The 26,562-nt window shown below is 43.3% G+C and overlaps 1 protein-coding gene across 1 annotated transcript in view; it reads right to left on the reverse strand.

The window, feature by feature from the left end:
• The window catches only part of MYH7B (myosin heavy chain 7B), a 138,431-nt gene that overhangs the window by 20,985 nt on the left and 90,884 nt on the right, over positions 1-26,562 (reverse strand). Inside the window, exons 22-33 of the mRNA XM_029614647.1 lie at positions 25,294-25,417; positions 18,665-18,801; positions 16,985-17,240; positions 16,653-16,895; positions 14,081-14,257; positions 12,425-12,570; positions 10,411-10,501; positions 9,553-9,942; positions 8,473-8,599; positions 7,241-7,359; positions 4,201-4,397; positions 209-558 (exon numbers count right to left, since the gene is read on the reverse strand). Coding sequence (XP_029470507.1) covers positions 209-558; positions 4,201-4,397; positions 7,241-7,359; positions 8,473-8,599; positions 9,553-9,942; positions 10,411-10,501; positions 12,425-12,570; positions 14,081-14,257; positions 16,653-16,895; positions 16,985-17,240; positions 18,665-18,801; positions 25,294-25,417 — 2,357 coding nt within the window. The remainder of the gene's footprint in view (positions 1-208; positions 559-4,200; positions 4,398-7,240; positions 7,360-8,472; positions 8,600-9,552; positions 9,943-10,410; positions 10,502-12,424; positions 12,571-14,080; positions 14,258-16,652; positions 16,896-16,984; positions 17,241-18,664; positions 18,802-25,293; positions 25,418-26,562) is intronic.

The following is a 26,562-nucleotide window of genomic DNA, read 5'->3' on the forward strand; positions in this document are numbered from 1 at the left end:
CTGTGTAGGCGTTGGAAGAATTACCTCTGTAATGCCAACACTACCATCATAATTACCATTCAAATTAATATCTCAGTCTCTAGGGATGTACAGTTTGGTTATTTTTTTTTTTATTTTGGAGGGTTTTTTCATTTTAACTCTGTTTGCTTAATTGGGGGGGCGTGTTTGGCTCACTTTGTTTGAAGACAGAAAAATCTCAGCATTTTACCTTGCAGATTCTTGTTCTCCCGCTTCAGGGTTTCAAGGTTATCTAATGATTCCTCATAGGCATTCTTCAGCTTGAAAAGTTCTGTGCTGAGGCTCCGAGCCTCCTTCTGAGAGGACTCCAGCTCTGCCTGAGTCTCCTCATACTTCTGTTTCCACTCAGCAAGGATTCTGTCGAAATTGCGCTGCTTCTTGTCCAGGGCAGCAGCAGCAGAGTTAGCTCTCTCCAGGTCTATGACGAGGTCTTCAATCTCTGTCTGCAGGCGATGCTTGGTTTTCTCCAAGGAAGAACACTTTGCATTAGCAGCCTCTACTGCCTCCTCAGCATCCTGCAGCCGGGCCGCCAGTTTCTTCCTGCAGCAAGAAAATCACATATCTCAGGCTTGGGTCTTATAGGAGTTTCATTTTTTTTTTTTTCCACTTCTGAAAAAAACTATATTGTAAAACTAGCTATTACTTTCCAAAAGTACTTGTGCAACACATTTAGCATGCGTTAAACATCATGCGATATATCCGACCAGAATGCAATGACGTATTATGGATCCGAAATATAGAAGGGGTATGAATGGATACGGGGATGTATTAGAGCGCTGAGATGCAGGAGGGTTATCAATGGTTACAGAATTTTTTAATGCTGAAATACAGGTGGGGTATGAACAGAAAAGGGGCTCTTTTACAGTGCTGAAATATAGAAAGGGCATTAATAGATATGATGTATATGTGAAATATAGGATGGTTATGAATGGATATCGTGATTATTAGTGTGAGATACAGAAGAGGTATGAATGGATATAGGGATGTGTCACAGTGCTGATGTACACGAGAGGTGTAAAGGGGCATGGGGATATATTATAGGGCTGATATAGAGGAATGGATGCAAGGATTTATTACCGTATGAGATATAGGAGAAGTGAAAATGCATATGGTGATGCATTACACAGCACTGTCAGTGGTGTTACTACAAGATGGCTGAACCGTGTAGAATACAATCGTTTTTATGCAGTCTGTGTGAAAGGGAGCAGGAATCCCCAGCTCCCAAAGGTTTACATTCTGTGCGGACATTGCAATAGACGTTATGTACAAGAGGTGCTAATATATGCAGGGTGCAGGAGCCATTGTTATAGTTGGGCGCAGGAGGCACTGGTATATGCAGGGTGACTGAGCTACTGTTATACACAGGATAATCAAGAGTATTTATCTAAGTTTTTAAAAATGCCTGTACTGCCTTCACAAAACCATGCTCTAAGTGGTTTACTAACTTTCAAAATTCTGATAATTAAATCACAAGCAAAAATTACAACAAAAGAAAAATAATCTCACAATAACTCAGATATACACTCACACATGAAGAAATACCCCCAGAGGGATTAAGCTGCTACTGCACACAGGGTGCAGAAGGTGCTACTATATGCAGGGAGAATGAGGTGCTGTGACTTATAGGTCCATTTTCAATAAGCTGGTGAGTGGCAAACTTATCTGGATAACTTTAGCTGAATATTCAGTGGAACTAGTTTCTTGCTGAATATATTTAACTTTATCCATACCTCTGAATATACACATGGCTGAAGTTATCTGGCTAAGTTTACCCAAATAATTTTAAACTAATCGACTACATGGTGAATGTAGCTGGTTAAGAACATAAAAAAAAAAAATCCATGCAGAGTGAGCGCTGATTTGCCAAAACAATCACCACCCCCTGAGCTGAATACTAAGTGCCACAGAGCTGACAGCTCCTAGCACATTACTATTAATTTATTCACTTCACTCACAGAGAAAATACCATCGATTGGTCCTTCCATTGACAACTCTCATTAAAGGGACCAATGAGAACTGAGTATTGTTACCTGACTAACTTTAGGAAAATGAATGGCCAACTTTAGAACCAGAGTTAGCCAGATAACTTTTCCCAGGTAGTGCTGAATATCTGTGCTAGCCAAGTAAATTATATCTATATATAGCCAAATAATATCTGTGCTAGCCACTGCCCTGCCTCTATTTTATCCAGCTAAGTTCTACTCAGTTAAAACTTAATTGTTCAGCAGTGAAGGATATTTAGAACCCAGGGCTTGTCCAGCTAAATCCCAAACTTAGGGCTGGATTCATCATTCTTCGCAGAATGATGAATCCAGCAAAAAAGGGGACGGGGAGGGGGGGGGGGCGGGCTTGCGAAAGCCGCAGCCATTTGCACCACGGTGGTGCGATTTCGCTGGCTGCAGTGCGGCCGGATTCAGCCTTTCGTGCAAATAGCACCACCGTGAAAGGTGGTGCTATTTGCTGCGCTACTGCCGGCAATGATGTTCCTCACATTATCGCCGGCAGTGGTGCTGCGGCTGACTCCTCTCCCTCCCCGCTCCAACTCCTCCCCTCCAGCTAATTAACATCCTATCGCACACGAAAAGCCCCTTTTTGCGTGCGATAAGGCCCTAACGCATGCGATAAACATTTAGAAAATAACCCCCTAAGTCAGACAAACCCTTTTAAAGATCAGCCTTAGTGTGTCAGTTTAAAAAATGACTGAGCACCTGATTTACATACATTTTCAGATGATGTTAGGTCCCTAACTTGTCTGAAAATGTTCCTAAATGTAAACAGCCATTATTGGACCACCTAGCCAGCTAGGTCCTGTAATAACTCAGCAATCCCTCCTCTAGCCTACCCAAACCCCAATTCATTAAACAACACATCCACCTAAGCCGTGATCCCGTACCCGCTGTGCAGTAAAGACCCTCTAGTGCTCCCTACCTCACCCACAAAGATCCTGGGATTGCCCCCTGCACCATTACAGAATTTCAACTTAGGATTCTGGAAGGCCTTAAAAACTTGGCTGTTCAGATGGGCATTTGAAGATTAATCTGGCTTAGCCCTTTGTCTTTGTTTCAACAGTTTTTACTTTTTCATTTTGACTGTGCATGATGCCTTTAAATGTACAGTCTTACTTTTTATTATGTGTTCACATTTTCTCGATGAGCTGCGATCTATGGAGCATGTGGCATAGAAAAGCTTTAAAAAAAAAAAAATAAAGGTCTTCTATCTTTGCCAGCAGGAGAGCTGTGATCTCCCGCCTGCTAGGGCAGCAGGTCTATGCAGAATGGTTCTGTCTGCCAGTGCTAACTGGGCCATTCTACACGGCTCAGGAGTTTTCGGCAGGAGAGGGAATCACTTCCCGCCTGCTGGCAAAGACAAGACCTTCAGGAATCTGAGATTTTCGTGTGCGATAGGATGTTAATTAGCTGGAGGGGAGGAGTTGGGGCGGGGAGGAGTCAGCCACGGCACCACTGCCGGCGATAATGTGAGGAACATCATCGCCGAGGGTGGGTGGAGGTTGGCCCTGGGACAAAAAGGCTGCCAGAAGGTCCTTACTGCATTAGGGAGAAGGGTTCGAGGGATGGAATTTTGGCTGAGGGAGGTTGTTTAATGATTGAGGATCAGAAGGGAGGGACAATCACTGGCTCATGGCACAGGGCTAGCACCTATATTTAGGCCAGCTATCTCTGTGCCTAGTTTTGGCTGCTAACTTTTCTTCCCTACCTAGCCTTGCTTATTAGCCAGCCCTTTATATATATTTATTATTTACATTTATAAATTGTCTATGCACAATGCTCTCTCTACACAGCATACACTAGTATTAATCTAGGCACCAATGGTGGGGGGAGAGGGGTGGATTTTCGCTTAGTGGGATCTAGGCACTTAACTCTTTTCTTGGTCGCTTAGAGTCCACTGAAAATCAGCCCAGGGTGAGTGAGGTTTGGTTATATATGCAGGGTGATCACACAGTGAATGAGATGCTGTAATACTCAGGGCACAGAAGGCGCTGCTATATGTAGGGTGAGCGAGGTTCTGTTCTAACCAGAATGACTGCAATGCTGTTGCACGTAGAGTGAAAGGCTCTGTTATGTATACAGCGACCAAGGTCCTGTTAGTCGCAGGATGACTGAGGCATTGTTTTATGCAGACTGACTGAGTGCTGTAATGCTGAGAGTTGGTGCTGAAACTTACTTAGCGTCTTCCAGTTCTTCTGTGCGCTGGATGGCATCCGTCTCGTACTTGTTTCTCCACTGTGCCACTTCTGCATTGGCCTTGGACAGGGAGCGCTGCATCTCCCCTTTAGCTTCCTGCTCTTCCTCGTACTGCTCCCGCAGGAGGTCACAGTCATGGCGTGAGGCCTGAAGAGCATGTGCTAGGGCATTCTTGGACTGAAGGGAGAAGAAGCAAAGCATGGCACTAAGAACAAGTTTCTAATCCACTAAACACTCCCTTTTTCCTCCTCATCCTGCACTACTCTGCTGACGCATATCCCGAAGCATGGGGTACTCATACACAGACGCAATGCAATCAGCCACTGAGGCTGCTGTATGATCTCATCCCTTGTGGTAAAAGCACATGGTACATGCAATGATCAATGACTTGCACCCCTTTATAAGAGATGTAAAACTCTGCAGCCCATGTTTCCCTTAGATTTTCCAGTGCTGGGGTTCTTCAGCTCTGCCCTGCCCTTATGTGCACAGCCCTGTGCTACTGTAGGACAAGCACAAACTGCAGGGCATAAACATAGCAAAAGGGCTAGCCCTGTATGGTGCACCTTAGCTGTAAGTATTGTTCAGTGCTGTATGATGCACTGCGTTTGGTGACTAGCAGGAAGATATGCTCAGCATTGTATGGTATGCTGTAAATGGTCGCTGTAGCTGTAACTAGCCTTCGGTCGAGTGATCGCTTTACTGCAAGGTTCTGATTATGCCAAACTCAAACCAGCTAAAATCAGTACCCATAGTCTAACTGCAGGTTATTCTAAGTGAAAATTTATTTATTTATTTATTTATTAACTTTTATTTACCGACATTCGTGAAGCACATCATGCCGGTTTACAATGAACTCAGGTGGGAGATACAGTATAACAATATGACAATAAAACAGTATGATATTACTAACGCAAGAGCAAAAACAAAAACAACAAAATACAACAAAATAAACAATAAATGAAACCAAGGAATAGAGATTTGAGGGAGGGTAGGGGAGGGAGGGTAGGCTGAGGGGCAGGGCGAGGGGGGGGAGGGAGGGGAAGGGATAGGAGGTGGGTGGGAAAGGGGGGGGGAAGGGGGGAGAGGTAAAGTTAACAGAGATAAAGGGAGAGAATAAAGCAGAAAAGAGGGATACTATGTACAGATGACTAATGTACTGGAATCACTTAACTAAATAGAATTATGGAACAATTGAAACAGGTGGTATTTACTGGGATAAAGTTTCTTCAAAGGTATGCTAGGGGTGTAGAGGGCAAAGGGACAAAAGGGGGGGGTAGGGTGGTGGCTGGGTGTCGAGGTTAGAGGGAGGTGACCAGGGGAGGAGGGGAGGGGATCAAGGGAGAAATTAATATCATATGCATATCAGAGGGGCATTTCTTCTCAGAAACTGCCTATTTGGGAGTCTTCATGAGATCTCATTAAATATTCCACCTTAATACGTCAGCAGAGTCTTGTTCTGTAATTTTCACCTCCAATTACATTGAATTATCCCATCAGAAAGAACATTTTAATCCTTGCTGGAGTACTGACTCTCATTCTGTCTTGTATTGTACATACCTGGAACTCAGCATGTTATACATACTGCCCTGCCCTCTCATTGTTCTGTATGTGACGGGGGCCCTTAATTTAATTATTTATTTATAACGTTTTATATACCACACTCTACAATAGGATCTGACTGAGGCGGTTTACATTACCACCTATACAGGAAATAAAACATACAGCACAAAGTGTGGTACAATAACAAAGACAAAGCATAAAAGCGGCGGATCATAGCATCATGAAAAAAAAAACCCAGCAATGATGACATCACACCTCATAATTAGAACCTGGTCACAAGTAATCTGTCCTTGTAAAGACTTCAAGGATTTTCACATAATCTCTACTGCTGGGGAATGGTTGATGATATTATTGCAGTTGTCCATTGAAGGGATTGACTATTTATTAAGGGATGTGTGTCTGAATTAGATTTTTAAAGGAAAAAAGAGGTATAGGCTCTGCCCTGGTCTTTGTTCAATATCCTTCTGCGTGTTACTAAAGGTTAAGAAATAGTCACTTAACCTCCACCCTTATGCTCAATGGTGCATGGTCATAGTCGTCTGGGTAAGTGAACAGTGTTATGTGTTACTTTAAGTAGTAGAGTGAATGGGGACCTCTAGAGGGAGTTCCCTTAGGCCTTTATAAGGTGGTGTTCCAGCGTTTTGCCCCAGAAGATTCAGCCGGAGCCACCATGTGACCAGTGGAGGCCAGGGGTGCCTCTCCTCTTGGAGGAGACTTCCCCTTCAAGGACAAAGGCCCAAGAAATTCCTCTCAAGTGGAAATTTCAAGGAGGCTGAGGGAAGAGATTGAGAACATAATTGGTAATAGATTGGAGGAGATTATGCTGTTACCAGTTGGTGATAAAGGTTTCATGGAAACAATGGAACTGTACATATGGGGCCATTAATGGGAAGAACTCAGTGCGGAGTCAGGAGCAGTGAAATCTAAATGTGTTTTTGGAGGTGGAATGTTTTGTTGTACTATTGATGTTGTTTCTAGCTCAATGCTATAAGAGCCTGTGAACCCTGTTTTAATCAGTGGATTTTAATATTGTTCTTTTCTAATGGCTGGAAGCCCCCAGAGTAAGTAATGTTTTGTTGAAGATACCTTTAGGATGAAGGAGGCTCCTACATGAAAAAGTGTAGGTTCGAAAGAGGCATCTGTCAGTTCATGAAAGGAGGAGGGGTTGCATTCAGAGGAGTCACAGAGAGGAAAGAAGTGTGTGGTGGTGTTTTCCCAGTCCAGATTAAGAAATACTACTTTTGCGTCTGGGCCAGGACCAGCATCTGCTCGACCATTTTTTATTTTTGTCTATGCACAGTGGTTGATGTTTAGCTGTCATTTTATGTAACCCATCAGGGGATTACATGCATTTGTTCCCTACTATATGCAAATTGGTCTCAGCACATTATAAATACTGTTCTGTACAGCACATATCTGTGTCTCAGCACGTTATACATACTGTCCTGTACAGCAAATACCTTGGTCTCTTCTTCCAGCTGCCTCTTCAGTTCATCAATGGTTTGAGTAAAGGAAGTCTTGCCACGGCTGAGCTGGTTAATCAATGATTCCTTTTCCTCTAGCAGCCTGCTTAGCTCACCTAGTTACAGTTTAAAAAAACAGGGATAAGCATTTATCACCATTATTCTTTATTACTACTTCATGATGTCTGGCATGCCTGGTAAGCAAAACCGTGACAGAATTCTAGCCTGCTAGGGACAGCTACAAAGAGGGCGAGGGTTGGGAGAGTGAGAGCAGTAAGGGCACAGAAGAGAGAGCCCCAAAGAGCAAGTAGGATCTGCATGACTGCAGTCAAAGCCAAGTCAGCAGGTCAAAATCTTCTTAAACTCCCTCTGTACTCTTTTATTTTATTTGTTTGTTTCTTTCAGTAAATGTAAAGGTGAATGCTGAACAGGGGAGTGTGAAAGTAATTGATTTCCAAAAATAATATGTTAATTCAAAACTTCCATTTATATATAGAACAGACCTGCTAATACAAACATTAACATTTACAAAAATCTTTAAAAGTGTCACTTGACCCTCTGGCCCCACAGAAAGCTCTCTGCTTGCAGCCTTTTATTTTCAGGCTCTTTTCTCTCAAACAATCCACATCTCACTCCAATGGTGGGAGCTGGGCTGTGGTTTGGAGGGCAGAGGGAGTGTTGAGTGTTCAGGCTGGACTCCTCTATTCTATGATGCTTCTCACTGGCTCCCATAACTCTGGCTGCTGCTGTGACAGTGACTGCGGCCTCGCAGTAGTACTCTGCTGAGCAAACCTACCCCTTGCCAGCAAGCAAGGTGCATGCACACGATAGGCAAACACCAGTTCTGCAGCGGCCTGCTTATGGGTGCACCCACACGAGTACACCCCTCCCCCAGTCCATGCCCAGCAGTTTCCCCCCCACACCTCCAAACAGACAAAACTTCACAGGGGGAGTGGAGGGGCACGTGGATGAGCCACCACTGGCTCTCCTCAGCTCTCTTGATGTTGTAATAGTTTGGCAGTCTTTGGTAGTGACCATACTTGGGAACCTTTGAGTTCTGCTCATCCTAAGATTAGCAGGGAGGAGGAGGCATGTGTGGCTGGGCAGACTTTCTCTTTTCCTCCAGCCCTTCTCTCCCCTCTCTCCCCCTCCCCCTCCCCCCAGGGAAAGTCTAAGCATTAAGCACATCCATTAGCCACGTGTCTGTGTACTGGGTAACTGTTCCTTACCACTCTCCGTCTGCAGTCGGGCCCTATGCAGAGAGACATCGGCCAGCTGCCGCTGTAGCTCATCTACCTTAGACTTTGCTTCGCTGAGCTGGTCTTCGTATGTTCTGCACAACTTCTCAGCATTGGCCTATGGCAAGCAGAGTAAGCAGTCAATCATATCTACAATCCAAGAATCAGACAATTCTGCCTTTAAATACATCACAATCAGTAAGGTCAGAGGAAAGATCCAGCGATTATTAAGGGCAGACCCTCCAATCCAAAGGTGCCCTAAGACAGACTGTTTCTTTGCTTCCAGGCTTTTTGCCCTGGAATGGAACATTTCTTTTCTTTTCCCTGGAATACAGACCATTAATATCTAAAGGTCTATTTTTTACGTGGGACAGACTTCACCAAAGAGATGCACCGTTCCAGGACAGGAAGAGGCAGTTCTTCTGATCCTGGGACAATGTCTCTCTTTTCCGTCTGTCTTTGCTTGCCCTAGGAGTGGTTTCTCTCCTTGCTGACAGTCATTCTGCCCTGTGATGAGGCCTCTCTTTTGTGATAAATTTCGTCATGGCCTGGGATAATTTCTCTCTTTGGTGGCAGACTCTTTCTGTCTGAGAAAAGCCAGTTTCTTTACTGACGGTACTGTTCTGCCCTGGGACAGTGCCACTCTTTAATCGCACTCCCTGTCTGCTCTGTGACGCTCCCTATCTGTGATGACAGCTATTGAGCAGGTCTAACTTATTTGGTTAACTTAACTGGATAAGTATGAATATCGCTACTTATCCATCCACGGTAGCCAGATAGGTAGCCCGTATCCCATCCAGCTGCTGAACGGGACCGGATGTTCAGCTGCCGCCACTTTGCTGGATAAATGCCTACTTGTCGGGCTACGTAGCGCTGAATATCGGCCTCAGTCTTTCTCTAGTACAATATCTTTCTCTGGGAACAAACTCGTTTTGCCTTGGGCATGCTTCACATTAGTGACAGTCTCTCCCCATCCTGAGATGTGATACTTTTATGGCAATTTCCTCCTGACCTGGGCCGCTCTTTACCAACCATCCTTGCTCTTCTTCAGAGCCAGTCTTTCGCTGTTACCTTGGTTTTGGTGAGGTGTTCAATGTTGGAGGAGCAGTCATCCAGCTCCATCTTCATTTCGCTCTTCTCCTTCTCCAGCTTCTGCTTCACACGCTGCAGGCTGTCGATTTGCTCGCCCAGCTCTGCCACGCTGTCCGCGTGCTTCTTGCGCAGCCCCGCTGCAGTGGCCTCGTGGTGCAGCGTCGCCTCTTCCAAGTCCCTGCGCATCTTCAGGAACTCCGCCTCCCTCTTCTTATTCATCTCAATTTGGAGGGAGGTGGCGCCTCCGGCCTCCTCCAGCCGCTCGCTGAGCTCCTCCAGCTCCCGTGCTACCTCGGAACGCTGCTTCTCCACCTTGGCTCTGGCGGCTTTCTCAGCCTCCAGTTCTTCCTCCAGCTCCTCAATGCGAGCCTGTAAAAGGAGACAGCACAAGTCATGGCCAAGGTAATACTTGGTGGTCTCTGGCTACCAAGTATAGTAAAGCTCACTGGCAAAGATCTGTCTGCCTCTTCGTGATTTCTCATTGCATTCTATAAGATTCACTGCGATTCCCTGCTAGGCTTCAGAGAGCCTTTCTATCAGGCCGATACAGTAAAAATCGCTCTCCCGGTACGCGCACAGGCCACTCTCCTGTGCATGCGATTCAGTAAATAAAATTATTCAAATTAGGGCCCACAGTAAAAAGAGGCGCTAGGGACAGGCGCTATTAGTTTCGGGGGGGTTGGACGCGCGTTTTCAACGCGCTATTACCCCTTACTGAATGAGGGGTAAAGCTAGCGCGTCAAAAACGAGTGTCCAAACGCGGGATAACAGTGCGCTCCGGTGGAGCACACTGTACTGTATCAGCCTGTTAGTACTGTAAGAAGCTTTTTGGCTTACCTGCAGCTCTTTGATCTTCTTTTGCAGCTGTGCACTCAGTACCTGCTCATCCTCAATCCTGGAATTTAATTGGCTGATCTCAAAGTCTTTCCTGCAGGGGGAGGAACACAAGTCACAGACTGGGTTTACTGGGCGTTTTGACTTTGTACCAGACACTTGGAAGAGACTTCCAGCAGAGTGGGGAAAAAACAATCACAGAATTCAAGGATGCATGCAGATACAAAGGCACCTTATTAGTAACAGGAGATAAGAGAAGGCTACAGATTGAATAAGCCCTGGTACAGTGAACTGGTACACAAATGGACAGATTGGGTAGGCTAAGTGGTTCTTATCTGCTGATATCTTCTACGTTTCTATAAAAGCTTTTGTGAAAGAAAATATGATTTAAAATGTAGTCCCTATGAAGTGGAATTAGGTGCTCCATTATTGTTTTTGGGGACCCTGTGGGACCCCTGGGAGTTGTATGAGTGTCAGCACTTGACTGTATCCTATAAATTCTGCATGATAGCTTGTGCAGCTCTTTGTGTGAAGGCCCCCTACCACGTAGGTCAGGAGACTCCTTTCTATGTATGTTTAGAGACATCTAGATGGACTTATACCTAAGAATTTCAGTGTTCAGTTTCTGTAGGAGACAGCAAAGAGTAGGTAGCTCCTCATGCTGTCTCCTGTTTCAGCACAAAAGATTCCAGTTTGCTAGCCCATTCCTCAGCTAGGCTCTTGCTTTGCATCTAAAAGGAAAGATGCTTTGCAGTCCTTAAAAATCTCCTATTTCCAGGACTCATATCTGGATTTCTGCATTCCAAACTGGGTATTATAACAGGGAGTCAGGATGCTATAACTGACCTGCATGAACTTTTCTAGGATTTCCTCTTATAAAGGTGGCCGATCAGCTTATGTAAGCAGGGACTCAGCACACAGCTGTATGTGTGTGACAGCTCTCCCACCAAGGAGCCCTTTTAATCATTAAAGAGACTCCTAGGAAGAATGCTGGGTGGGGGGAGATTGCTGCTAGGTATTGTAATATGTAATGGAATAACAGAGGCTATCTGTTAACTGTTAGGGTAACTGGTGGGTGTGATATTTGGAATGACTACCAACCGGCATTCTAGTTGGTAGGTGATTCAGAGGGCCACTAAATTTAAAATTTGCACATTTAAGGGGAAGTGGGAACAATGGGTGGGGTGGAGAGGGGGTTCTCCCAGCACTATTACATTTTTAATTGAATTAAATGGGCAGGTCAGCCCCAGAGGGCCTTTGTAACTCGGGTGGCAGGCAGGTGGGGGGACAGGCCACATTGGGATTTTTTTTCCCTTGAGCATAACTTAACTTGATATATTATTTTTTTAATATATCCGGTTAAGTCTCAAGTTATAAGGCTCCACGAGGCTGAATAACTTAGACCTGCTTCCATATGGAAATCTGTATGCACGTCTACCAAAAGTGGACAAATTGTTGCTGGGCAGACGGGATGGGCCATATTGATCGTTGTATGCCATCATTTTCTAGGTTACTGTGTTACTAACCTAAGGAGTTAGGTGCCTAGATCTGGTAAGTTGCATATTTTCCCTATCTGAATGCCTAAAAGTGTCCCCTAACACCATACTGGGACATGGATTCACGTAGCTTAGAGGGAAGAGTGCCCCTTACCCCATGTTGGGATATTGGTTCACCGCTGGCCCAAAGGAAAGAGATTATGCATATTGATTTTCCCACAGTTGTAATTGAATGAATGTATTTATGAGTGATGGGTGAATGTTTTTATATGTGAGGTAATGTTTTTGTTATGTCATGATATAAAGTTATTTTAGATTACTTAATTATATTTCATAGGTGTATTAAAATTGTATTGAGTAATATATTTACTGGTATTTACTTTTGTGAAAGAATATATGCTTTCCTTCATATATATATATATGCACCAAAGGAAAGAGTACCTTCCAACTCTACTGAGCCTCCAGTTTATATGTTTTGACATTCTGCCACGTCATACTGGTGTTTAATACTTTTTACTTACTTTTTAAGCCTTTCTTCTAATTGTTGTTTATCATTTTCCAGGTCCATGACTGACTCTTGTGTTAGTTTAAGATCTCCTTCCAGTTTACGTTTCGCACGCTCAAGGTCCATTCTGACTTTCTTCTCCTGCTCCAGGGACCCTTCCAGCTATGGAAAATTCACAGAGACAAATTTTAAGCTTTGCTGACCTTTGGGGTGCCTCTATATTGTGTGTCTAGAGTCCTTTCTAAGAATAGTCTAAAATCTAAAAATGAACTCTAAAAGCAAAGGAGCCAGATTTAGGTTTCATTAAAATTACGGAAATACATGCTTTACGCCTTAGATATCAGATTTTAAGTTTGGTTCCATTTCAAGGCCTGCTCATGCACCAGTACTGGATACTTGCTCTTTATTGTCTAACTGTCCCATATCTAAAAATGTCGAAATTTGATGACTCATTACCTTAGCAAAGAAGGTAATATAGTGAAGATTGAAAAAATGAGAGAAATCTTTGATATACATGAGGACTTGGAGATACTGTATCTAATAATTGTATAAGGAAAGTGAATGTTCATGGCACTCAGGTGTGCGAGATTACAACAGAAAGCATGAAAGAGGACAAATTAAGGGGTAAGGTTAGAATTTTAGACATTAAAAGGTTATGTAACTGTCCTAAAAAGGTTAGATGTCTCTGATTCTAAGAATACCCATTTAGGCCCAGATACAGTTTAAGTACTATCATTAATCTTCTGGGTGTTGAAAAGTAATGAACCCCATTATTTTAAAAAAATTGAGATGGTATATCCCAAATACACAATTATGTTAGAGTCAAGGAGCCCTGCTAGCTGTGCCCTTTGTTCATGATATGGGCAAGATCAGGCTAAGGAATGGAGCTTTTTCTGTGGTAGTTCCCTCTCTTTGGAATAAACATCTTCTGGAGCTTAGGCTAGGAGTGAATTATCTCTAACTCAGGAGAAGGTTAAGGTTTGGATCTTCTCCTGGTAAGAGATCAATTAAGGATATTTTCAAAGTCACTTCGTACATAAAATCCAGTTTTATGCACACAAATGGCTCTTTGAAAATACCTCTGGCAGTTATGTGTGTAAAAGGATGCATGCAGCATGATTTTGCACAGACTTTTACTAAAGAGACAGTCAGAGGGACAGTGTTTGAGTAGAATCGGGATTTATGTGCATATTTTTGATTTTTAAAAGTATGCGTGTAAATTACATATTTGGGCAGAAGATGTATGCAAGAAAATAGATTTGCACTTTGTTGTCCTATTCTTGTTCAAAACTGAAATCTGGCCCATAGCAGCAAGTTGCAGATGAATGGGGGAAAGGCGGTGGGAAGGAAGGGGGCAGGAATTGTTTTCTCAAGCTCTGCTTTCAAGGTAACTGCATGTCCTTTCTGGGCTCTCCTGCTGTCTCTGTAACCTTGCTTTCCAATATCTCTTCTCTAGTTATCTCTGGGGCAGTGTTCTCCAGGTGACAGTGTCTCCCTGCTGTATTCTCTCTGAATCACTGCTCACTGGGTAACAATGCTTCTTTTTTGTCAGTCTCTGAAGGTGTGTTTTCTTGTACTGGGATTCCATCTGTAGGGTTTCTCTATGGCTGCACTCTGGGATACTAGCATGAGTTGGTCACTCTTTCCCTAGTAGGTTGTACTTTAGACTTACATCATCCACTTGCTGTTCTAGCTTGGCTTTAGCCTTGGTCAATGTGTTGACTTTGTCTTCCTCAACCTGAAGATCATCCAGGGCCTGCTGATGAGCTTCCTGCAATGCTTTCTTCTCTTTGGTCAGTTTTGCAATGATCTCATCCAACGCTGCCATTTCTTCAACAAGGTTTTTAACCTGTAGCCAACAAATAACAGAAATGTTAAGTCCTTTTCCTTATGGCAGTAGTGGGATGCATACACTGAGCAAGAAGTGAGGAATAAGTGGATTAGGCATTAAGCTTATACGATATTCCACCTCTTTTAGCAGCTTCATGCACATCCCTCTACACAGCTGCATGCAAATGCTTCTGTGCGCATGCCTGCCCACCTCCTCCCAATTCTGAGCTCTTCTGGCTTCCAGGCTGCTTCTGTCTCTTCAGTCCTTCTCTATTCATACTTTTCTTATTTCTTTCATTTCCTTCATTTTTCTTAGTTTTTATTTTGTGCCCTCTTTCTTTTTTTCATGTCTGTGCCCATCTGTACCCCTTGCCCATATTGCTTAACAAATATTTTTGTTGCTTAACAAATATTTTTGATTGGTATTAACTATGGAAGGGCCTGGAGCTTACCATATGAAACAAACACAAATAAGATTGGAAGTGAAGTAAACCTCAATTGATTTTCAGAACAGTGCATGCACGAGGAGCTAACTAAACTTAGATAAGGTAATGGGGCTGGATGGGATACATCCGAGGGTACTAAAGGAACTTAGACATGACCTGGCAGCTCCCCCTGGCTATTCTTTTCGATGCTTCTTGAGTTGGGAGTAGTTCCAGAGGACTGGAAATGGGCGGATGTGGTTCCTATTCAAAAAAGTGGAAGTAAGGAGGCTGGGAACTACATGATCTTAAAGTGGCCAAATAGGTGAATAAAGCGATGGCAAAATCCAGAAAGATGCTTGGCTGCATACTTAGAGGATCAGCAGAAAAAGGGAGATGATATTGTCCTCTATAGGTCCCTGGCAAGACCTCATTTGGAATAATGTGTCAATTATCAAGACCGCACCTTCATAAGGATATAATCAGGATAGAGTCAATCCAAAGAATGGCTACTAAAATGACATGTGGTCTTCATTCTAAAGCATATGAGGATAGACTTAAAGGCTAAATGTGTACACCCTAGAGGAAAGGTGAGATGGAGAGATATGATAGAGACATTCAAATATCTCACAAGATTTCCATGCACAGAAAGTGAACCTTTTTCAATGGAAAGGAGGCTCTAGAACAGGGATGGGCAGTTCCGGTCCTCGAGGGCCACAAACCAGTCTGGTTTTCAGGATATCCCTAATGAATATGCATGAGAGAGATTTGCATGCACTCTGCCTCAGTTGTATGCAAATCTATGTCATGCATATTCATTAGGGATATCCTGAAAACCAGACTGCTTTGTGGCCCTCGAGGACCGGAACTGCCCACCCCTGCTCTAGAACAAGGGGTCATGGGATGAGCTTGAAAGGGGGTAGACTCAGGAGTAATCTTAGGAATATTTATTTACAGAGAGGTTGGTGGATGCATGGAACAGCCTTACAGTAAAGTTGTAGAGAAAAAAACAGTATCTGAATTCAAGAAAGCTGGAATAAACACAGGGGATCTCTAAGTAAGTGAAGGGAATTATAAAGCTACATTAATTGGGTGGATGGGCAGACTAGATAGGCCATACGGTCTTTTTCTGCCATCGTGTTTCTAAACTTTCTTCTTTTTCCCTTCTCTTTTGTAGTTGGTGATTCAATTGCTAAGAATATTGATTCCTGGGTATAAGGATCATTTGTTAATTTGCCTGCCTGGTGCAAAGGTAGCAGACCTCATGCAACAGAATTTTAGAGAGTGCTGGAGAGCGGCTGGCTATCGTGATACATGTGGGTACCAATGGCATTGGAAGGTACAATAGGGAGGGTCTGGAAGCCAAATTTAGGCTTTTAGGTAGGAAATTGAAATCCAGAACCTCTAGTGGTTGCATTCGCAGAAATGCTTCCAGTTCCATGCTCAGGATCCCAGAAGCAGGCTGAGCTGTGAAGTCTAAATGGATGAATGAGATGATGGTGCAGGGAATAGGACTTTAGATTTGTTAGAAACTGGGGAACATTTTGGGGAAAGGAGAGCCTGTTCAAACAGTATCAGCTCCACCTTAACCAGGGAGGAACCTGGCTGCTGGTGCTAATATTAAAAAAAAGAGACAGAGCAGCTTTTAAGTTAGATCATGAAGAAAAGCTCAGGAGAGTATGATTCAGAGAGAGGTGTCTTCTAAGTATACTGTCAAATCAGGGAGGTTAGAATATCCTGATAGAAAGCTGAAGTAGCTCAGGTAGATTTAATAAAAAGTACACAAATACAAAGGATTCCAACTGCTAATAAGCAGGTTGTAGATATAAATAAAAATAGAAACACAAGTAAAAGACACACTCTAAATTGTCTGTATATGAATACCAGAAATCTAAAAATGTAAGACTGAAGAGTTAGAATGTATGGCACTAAATTAACAAGTTGACCAGAGCCAGCTAGAACATGACTGACTCTTCCACAGGATTTACTGACCTTGTTTTCTGTGGCATGCTTTTCCTTCTCCACTTTAGCCAGAGTGATTTCCAAGTCATCAATGTCTTTCTTCAGCTCTGCACACTCATCCTCCAGCTTTCGTTTCTTGGATGTGAGATCAGAGTTCATCTCTTCCTCATCCTCCAAGCGCTCTGTCAGCTCTTTCACTTTGGCCTCCAGCTGGATCTTGGTTTTGATAAGCAAATCACAGCGCTCCTCAGCATCTGCAAGATTGTCTTGCTCCTGTTCGATGAAAATACCAGATCGTTAGTACCTGACATTTTTCCTAGCTCTGCCTTCTGGGATCTAATAGTCACAGTGATTGGACTCACTGCTTGCAACTGCAGCCCAAGGTCGTTCTTCTCCTGGATCAGGCCAACTTGCTTTTCTTCCAGCTCTTTCCTCTTGGCCTCCGATTTCTCCAGGGCCTCCTTCAGTTTCAGGAACTCTTCCTTCATATTTGCCATCTCCTTCTCGGTCTGGGCTGATCTCAGCAGAGGCTTGATCTTGAAGAAGAGCTTCATCCATGACCAGTTCTTCACCGTATTGAAAGCACGGATGTTCCACTGGATCACCAGCAATGCATCTCTGTACGGGAGAATAACATATCAGTACTGTAGCCAAAGGCTTTGCATAAGGGAACATTTTTCTGCATCATTGAATAGTGGCATGTATGCACAGTACACGTCTACGGCAGGAAAGCATTCAGAAATTACTGCAAGATACGGAATGTAGACGTTCTGAAAATTCATCTAAATGCATATATAGAGTGAAATTCTCCACACAACAGAGAATGTTCACTTACTTCATTTAATCTTACTCCAAATGTTTCCCTGAAATTAGGGTTTTGAGCTGCATTTTGCCATTGCTGGCTGCCTGAGACACTACTGAAGGACACAATTGTGACTTTTGAGGTTATAAATGACTGATGCTACTGAAGTTGAGAGAGATGAACTGAATGATATGTTAAGTGGGAGTTCAGATATATGTGCACAGAGGGAAAGGTCTGTTAAAGGCCCTTGTGGTGCTCCAAAGGTCTGAATTCAAGAGATTGAAAATTAAGGGCAGATCCTCATAACATGGATACATTTACTTTATTTACTAAAACTGCATTTTCCGAAGAGTTTTGAGTTGCAGAGTTGACTATGGCTGAGTCTGTTCCTTGATATGAGATCCATTTGGAAACTGCTGTGAAGTATGAGAGGCAACCAAAGATGATAAAGATCTGAAAATCATAAAATTTCCTCTATTCTGCAGGTAATAGACATGGGAGATTCAGAGACATGGAGACCCCTCTACTCCTAGGAATGGAGAAGGTGGGATGAATTCAGGAACAGACTGACTCCCTCAGCTTGGTTGGAGATGGGGGGCTGGATTCAGGGATAAGGTGATCTCCTTTCCTTCCAGGAATGGTAGATGTGTTGTGGTTTCAGGGACATGCTTCCAGAGATAGTGAAGGGGGATTCCTCATTGATCTCCTCGATGAATATCAATTTTTGCCTGACAGAATAGTGGTTGCATCATGCTCATAACTCCTCCCACCTTGTTCTGACCATTAGAGATGTGAACTGATACACATTTGTACCCCTTCCCTCCAAGCAAGAATCATCCATTTGAAGGTCTCAGTGTACAGTGATTATACCTTCCCACTGCCCAGCCTCCCCAGCTCTGACCAGCCCTCACACAACTGGAGGGCTTAGTGTGCAATGATACTCCTCCTGGCCTTGACTATTGATTACTCAACTGAAGGTCTCAGCATGCAGCAATATCTCTCCCTGCTCCCCAGCACTGACCATTTATCCCTCAGCTGGATGTCTCAGTGTGCAGAGATTCCCTACTTCAACCTCTCCCCTCATGGTCTCAGTGTGCAGTAATTCCTCTGCCTACCCCCAGCACTCACACTCAGTCACTCAACTGGAGGTCTCAGCATGCATTACTTGTCCTCTCTATCACCCCCCTCCATCATTGACTGTCCATTTCTCTGCTAGAGGTCTGGTAAGCAGTGAGATTACCTTCTTGCAATTATTTTCTGATATTCAATTCTCATAAGCCGTCCACGGCTCCTGGCCTGCATCATGGTAAGAATTTTGGCCAGACGTTCATCCCGCATCTCCTCCAGCTGTCCCAGAAGACCCGCTTTAAAAAAAACCTGAAATGAGACAGCATGGTAAAGAGAAACCATGGAGGGAGAGATCCCAGCACTACCCAAGCATCGCTCTCAACCTGTAGACCTTCCACGAAAGTCTTTGATAAAAATGGCTCCTTGTGGACAATACCTTGAAATCTTTGGCTCAGTGTGCAGCATTGGTCAGAATGGCAAATAGGTTATTAGAAATTATTTGGAAAGGAATAGAGAACAAAACAGAGAATATCATAATGCCCTCATATAGATTCATGATGTAACCACACCTTGAGTATTGTGTGCAGTTCTGGACACTCCATTTCAAAAAAGACATAGCAGACATAGAAAAAGTACAGAGAAGGTCAACAAAAATGACACAGGGAATGGAAAAGCTCCCTCAAGGAGAAAGGCTAAACAGATTAGGGCTCTTAGGAAAAGAGATGACTGAGAAAGGAATATGATTGAGATTTATAAAATCCTGAGTGGGGTGGAACAGGTAACCAGGAAACATTTTTTACCCTTTCAAAAAAATACTAGGACTAGGGAATATTCCATGGAACTAGTAACCGGCAGATTTCAAATAAATTGTAGGAATTATTTTTTTCACTCAGCGCACAATAAAGCTATGGAATCTGATGACAAAGGAAGTGGCCAAGTGTAATGGTGTTCAAAAGAGGGTTGGACAAGTCCATAAACAGTTATTAGCCAGGTAGACTTGGGAGAGTCAGCACTGGTGCCTGGGAGTGAGACACAAGAAATAGAACAACTATTGGGGATCTGCTGGGTACTTGTGACCTGGACTGGCCACTGTCTGAGACAGGATGCTGGGCTCGATGGACCTTGGCCTGACACACCATGGCACTTCTTATGTTCTTAGTTTTCAGCAGCCCATGTATGGCTAAAGACTTTAGCATGAATGTTCAACATGGACTTATGTTTATAAATCTACTTTGAGAATTTGCAGATATCCCCAGTACGTGTGTACACATTTATTTATTTATTTAAACCATTTTTAGCCCGCAAGTATCCACATACAGAACGTTACGCCTCTCTGCATGTGAATTTATATGTATGGTTTTGAAAACTGGAAGTATGTGTATAAATGCTTTCCCTGCCCAAACTCCGCCCTCTGCAATGCCTATCGCAAGTGTAGGGAAAATTACATGTTCAAACAAGTTACATATGTACTTTTCCTGCAGGTGGTGGATGCAAGGACAAAATCTGGATTCAAGAAAACATGGGTCAAGCACAGGGGATCTCTGAAGGAGTGGTAGGGATTGTAGAAAAGGCAGACTTGATAGGCCATATGGTCTTTTCCTGCCATCATGTTTCTGTGTTTCAATAAAATGGAATCATCTTATGTAGTTTATTTTGTTAATGGACCTTTATTTTCACGACATTCTTAGACCATATGAACATGAGACATGACACGCTGAGTCAGTCTGACAATAGTCAATCTGGGTCACAGTAACTGGCAGATCCCAAACTGAAGATCCATTTCTTAGTCCTCACTTGCAGGGATGAGCAGTAGCTTTCTCAAGTCTACCCGGCTAATAATGATTGATGGACTTTTCTTCCAAGAACTTATCCAAACCCCTTTTAAATTCAGCTATGCCTGTTATCTTGATCACATTCTCTGGCCATAATTTCCATAGCTTGATTGTGCACTGAGTGAAGAAATACTTTCTCTGATTCATTTTAAATCTGCCATCTGTTAGTTTCATGGAGAGACACCTCGTCTTACTACTGTATGAGAGGGTTAATAACCATTCTCTATATACCTGATTTTATAAACTCCTCTTGTCGCCTTTTCTCCAAGCTGAAGAGCTTAGTCTTTCTTCTTAAGAGGGCCATTCCCTTTTAGCATTTTTGTTGCTCTTCTCTGTAGTCTTATAGTTCCACGTTATCTTTTTTTGAGATGGATTGACAAGAGCTACATTTAAAACTCAAAGTTGTAGCATGGATTGATACAGAGGCATTAGGCTATTCTCTATTTTATTCTCCAGCCCTTTTTGAATAATTCCTGACATTTTTTATTTGCTTCTCTGGCCACTTCCACCCACTGACCTGAGGATTTCTACTTTCAACTGTGGCTTCAAGTTAATTTTCTTGGGTGTTGACTCCTAGTACAGAAGCCAGCATTTTGTATCCCTTAAAAAGTATGCATGGACGTTCACCACACAAGCTATGCCTTTGAAAGAGTATCTTGTGTGTAAATTTTCAAGGCAAACTCTTGCATGTAAATTTGCTTTTAAAATACTTTGTAAAGTTGATGCAGTTTCATAATAGGATCACCACCCAGAAAAAGGATCTTGGCGTCATTGGTGACAATACATCAAAATCCTCTGCTCAGTGTGTGACGGTGGCCAGAAAAGCAAATTGGATGTTGGGAATTATTAGAAAAAGAATGGAGAATAAAATGGAGAATATTGTAATTGCCTTTGTATCAATCCACAGTGCAACCTTGAGTAAAATCAAAAAGTCTATGCACAAGTTGGGACCCTGTACCCTCCCTCCTTTTCTCAGTGCATGAAACTGACTTGCACTTGTAGTTTTACATGCACCGGGCTCTGATTCATTTTCAAAACATCACTTACACTGTTTTTTTGCACATAAGTCATTTTGAATATCAATGTCCTGAGGAGTTTCTCATAAGTGACTTTGTGAAATGCCAACGCATTGGCAATTCTGTAACATATTGGCAAAAATATGCAACTGTTTTCATATTAAATAATGTTAATTTTAATTTCCATTATAAAAATAAAGTCATTTACCTTCTATGCCTTCTAGGATTTACTTTGGTTTTGGATAGAGAAAAAAAGATCTCAGGGAATGGGGATATGAGAAGGTGACAGGACCAGAGATGGAAAGAGGAGAGAGAGGCAGGGCCATTCTTGGGGAGACAGGGGAGGGAGTGAATCAAGGCAATTGTCCCCACACTTTTGGGGGAGCCTCGCAGCCACATTTCTGTTTTTGTTTTTGTTTTTACATTACTCAGGAGCAGCTGCAGCCTTCAGGGTGGAGTTCTGAACCCTGGGCAGAAGGTACAGTTCCTCTTCGTTATCACAGAGGGATGGACACTCCCTTGCTCGGTGGTAGCCTGCTCTAGCTGAATTGCTCTGAGCCCTGTTCTCCCCTAAGGTCAGCCTTGAGAAGAAGAAGAAGAAGAAGAAAACCAGGGATAGGAGGAAGAGGATCAGAGATGAAACGATTGAGGGAAAGGGGGAGAACTGAATATCTGGGATGAGAAAAGAGGGAGCTGGAGGGAGGTTCTAGGTCAAAAGAAGAGGGAGACTCTAGGATTGGAGATGAGCGGATTTGGGATTGAAGGTGTTGCTGGAGGGGAGATTTCAGATTCTGGGGAAAGGAATCTGGGATGAAGAGAGGGAGGAATGTTTCCCACTGTCCTAGTCCTGCTTCCCCTTTCATCTATTCCCCCTTTCTAATCTCCTTTACTCTCAACCCCTCCCCCATCTGTAGGCCCTCTTTCCTGCTATCTCTCTGACAGACCCGTACACTTCTGGTGCTGATCCTTTCTTCTCTCACAAACCCCTCCCTCCTTCATTTACCTTTGTCTCTCACATATGCATGCTCCCCAGCCAATATCCCCCTTGCATGTCAGCAGCCCCTTCTGCCATTTAAAAAAAATTTCCCCTCTCAGTTTGCTCACCCTTCTTCCCACTCAAAAATTCCCCTTTTACCCCCACACACTCTAGGCCCCACTCTCCACAAATGATCCCCCTAGTGGTGATTTCCTGCCAGGTCGCTGAACCGGAACCTTTTTCGTAGAGTCGGCATGCAGAGGCAATGGTGTTAGTGGCCCATGCAGGCCAAAGGGAAGAAGATAGACCCAGCATCAACAGCCTGTGCTGGCCAAATGGACGAGGAGGCAGCAGAATCAGAGGCCTGCACGGGATGAAGGAAAGATGAAGCAGAATCACTGGCCCACATGGAATGAAAGATGGAGAAGGCCATGGCACCAGAGACCTCGCCTGGACAAAGAGAAGAGGAGGTGGGGGAGGTCAGTGGCCAAAGAAGAGGGGAAACTGCAGTGTCAGTGGCCTGTGTGGGCCAAACGAAAGAGGAAGCCAAGGTGTCACCAGCCTCCATGGACCGAAGGGAAATAGAGGCCGTAGCATCAGTGGCCCAAATGGGACACAAAGCAAACATCTTATTATCTTTCTTATTGCTTGGGGACAGGAGGAGGAGGAGAGCTAGTGCTTGCCAAGAGACACAATAAGAGAGAAACTGCTGGCTGGGGATAAGGGGGGGGGGGGGGGGGTTGAAAGACACTGCTGTGAGGAGAAGCACAGTTGGAAGGGATGTTGCTTGAAAGAGCACGAGAGAGACTGCTGGGAATGATGGGAAAGACTAAAAAAGAGATTGCTAGGGATGAAGGGCACTAAGAGAGAAATTGCTGGGGATAAACAATGGTTGAGCGAGAAGGGGAGACTGCTGGGGATGAGGGGGCTTGAGAGAGAGAAGGAGACTGCTGGGACCAAGATTGGACTTGATCTGAGATAGGCAATGCTGGTCTTCAAGTATCCTGCAAACAGAATAGGTTTTCAGGATATCTACAATGAGTACCCATTAGATATATTTGCATGCAATGGATGCAATGCATGACAATTTATCTCATGCATATTCATTATGGATATTCTGAAAACTATGATTGTTCTTGGCACTTGAGTTACATACTATGTAAATCTATGCAGTCAATATACAAATTATTGTTATAAAAATGTGAAGAATAATCAGAAATGCATTGAATTACCATCAAAGAAGATACTAAATTAATGGTCTAAGAAAATGGAATACAAAACAAGAGAATTTATCTGGTTAAAGTTAGCTTGCTAAATTGTCAAGGATATTCAGCAGACTACCGATCAATCAATCTGCCAAATATAGCCAGATAAAGTCCTAGCTGGCTGGATAAACTTAACCAGCTAACTTTAGGACTGCACTCTGGCACAACCACACTTAGCTGCATAAGTTTTCTGAAAATCTGAGTTAGCTGGATAAGTTATTTGAATATCTGAGTTAGCTGGATAGGTTATCCATACTTAGCTGGATAAGTTATCTGAATATCTGAGTTAGCTGGATAAATTATCCAGCACTCTGCCCCAGGAATGCCTCCAACTTATTTGGTAACTTTTATCCAGGGAAACAGTTAGCCAGATAAGTTAGAGAGTTCAGAGGGGCAGGAAATTTAAAGCCCACAGTTTATCCAGCTATGATTCAAATCTAGCTAGAAAAAAAGATTCAATATTTTCCTCAAATGTCAACTGTAATTTTAATAATTTTGCAATAAAAGTAAAGTAAAAAATTATTCATTCCTCTCCCAGCCCCTGCCTTTTTCACCATTGCTAATCCTAGCCTCATGAAGAGGAGATGAGCAGTGGTTCTTTGGGTCACATTCTCCTCCTCTGCCACCCAAGGCCCAACTGCTGTGTTGGATTGCGAGGGGACACTGTACTGAATGGTTCAAAATGCAAGTTTGACCCAGGGCACTTCTGCTCCTCCTCTAACTCCTGCTGCCCTGGATCAACATGGTGAGAAGATCGAGAGCAGGGAATTTCACCCCATCTAAGGCATTTGGTCCCAATGGTCCGTTTTGGTGGTGACAAAAAGGGAGCTTCAGTCTTTAGCCCCCAAAGGTCAAATCAGGAGATGGAGGGGGAAAAGGAGGGAGGAGAGAGGCACATGTGGCTGTATTCTTCAGCTTCTGCAGGGCCAAAGCCAACCAGAGCAGTGAGAGGCAGCAAATCTTTGGCTTTTGTGCCGGCCTCAGATTTTTTTCTGCCCTAGACACAGGCCTAGTGTACTTTATGAATAAATCCAGACCTGAGTTGACTTGGATGCAAGATGTAATTAGGAGGCTCTGGGGATGGATTATGGTGTTACAAAGAACAAGACTTGGATAAAAGGTGGACAATACAGTTACGAAGTACAGGTCAAGAGAGAGGAGATGGTTGACATAATTACTAAGTGCAGCATGTATATAGGAGGTGCAAAATGTATTTAGGAGATACAGAATGTATTTAGGAGATACAGAATATGGTTAGGAGGAGAATGGTGCAGTTGCATAAGATTCAAGATGTGATTAGGAGGGGCAGGTCATGGTAAAGAGGTAGAAGGGGGTTTGTGAGGTGTATTGTTGGTTTTATATTATCCTTTTTGATGTACCTCGCTTAGAGCTTTACATGTGAAGGGAGAGATAAAACAAATAAATAAACAAGATGGGGTTTGGAAATGGACATAGTAAGAAGGTAAGTGTCCTGGCAGGGAGGCAGATGGTGTGGTAGGAGATTGGATGACATTGTCAAAAGCTGGAGAACAAAAGATAGAAGCGGGCAGTCTAGTAGAGAGGTGAGTGGAGTGGTATGAGGTGACTGCCGTGATTCAGAGATGGATGACATGGTTGGGAAGTGGAAAAGATGAGAAGATGCTATGTTATTAAAAATGTTTAACCATTTCCCTCTCTCTCATTTTTAGAGACAATAAATAGTCTTCCTATACCTTGGTGTGTCCAAATTTGTACTGCGTATGATCAATGTCCAAGGAGCCCAGCAACTTCTCTGTGGCTTTTCTGCTGTCAACAAACTTGTCATCAGGTATGGCAGCGGGGTTCAAGATGCGATACCTGCACAGAAATGTGGCAGTTCAGACTTGCAAGAGTATCTATGGCAGCCTAAAAGGTTTTACCTGCTGTTGGTGGGGTCTCTTCAAATGGAAGTGATGCTATGTGCATATTAAATCTATGTATTTATTTAAAAATATTTATAATCCGCTTTTACAATATAAAAATTAATTAAAATGGTTTACATACAGTACATACATAATAAAATACAAAAAAAACAGAACACTATAGTATAAAAACTAGATAACAACAAAAATAGAATACCAAACCCCAGCCATCCTCTTTATCATTTAGTTGCCCTTCTTTGGGATGGAACAGCTCCCCTATGAGGAAAGGCTGAAGAGGTTAGGGCTGTTCAGCTTGGAGAAGAGACAGCTGACAGGGTATATGATAGAGGTCTTTAAAATATCTTGAACGAGTAGATGGGAATTGGTTATTTACACTTTCGGATAATATAAGGAGTAGGGGGCACTCCATGAAGTTAGCAAGTAGCACATTTAAGACTAATCAGAGAAAATTCTTTTTCACTCAACGCACAATTAAGCTCTGGAATTTGTTGCCAGAGGATGTGGTTAGTGCAGTTAGTGTAGCTGGGTTCAAAAAAGGTTTGGATAAGTTCTTGGAGGAGAAGTCCATTAACTGCTATTAATCAAGTTGACTTAGGAAATGGCCTCTGCTATTACTGGCATCAGTAGCATGGGATCTTCTTGGTGATTGGGTACTTGCCAGGTTCTTGTGGCCTGTTTGGCCTCTGTTGGAAACAGGATACTGGGCTTGATGGACCCTTGGTATGACCCAGCATGGCAATTTCTTATGTTCTTATAGCCATGCTGCTGAATATCCCATGTAAGTTAGCTGGATAAGTTATACCTGGCTAAGTTACAAATCCGGCTAGCTTTCAATCGGGCCGATTCAGTATGGTGTGCTCGGCCGAGCGCACCTTTAGCCCCCTTTTGGCCACATGCAAATGCATGTTGATGGGCCTATTAGTTATTCCCGCGCGATACAGAAAGTAAAATGTGCAGCGAAGCCCCACATTTTACTTTCAGAAATTAATACCTGCCCAAAGGCAGAAGTTAATTTCGGCCGGCACAGGGAAAGTGTACAGAAAAAGTGTCCTGTTGCACAACCAACTTCTTATCCAGTTT

This window comes from Rhinatrema bivittatum, chromosome 8 (assembly GCF_901001135.1).
Source record: "Rhinatrema bivittatum chromosome 8, aRhiBiv1.1, whole genome shotgun sequence".
Taxonomy (NCBI): Eukaryota; Metazoa; Chordata; class Amphibia; order Gymnophiona; family Rhinatrematidae; genus Rhinatrema; species Rhinatrema bivittatum.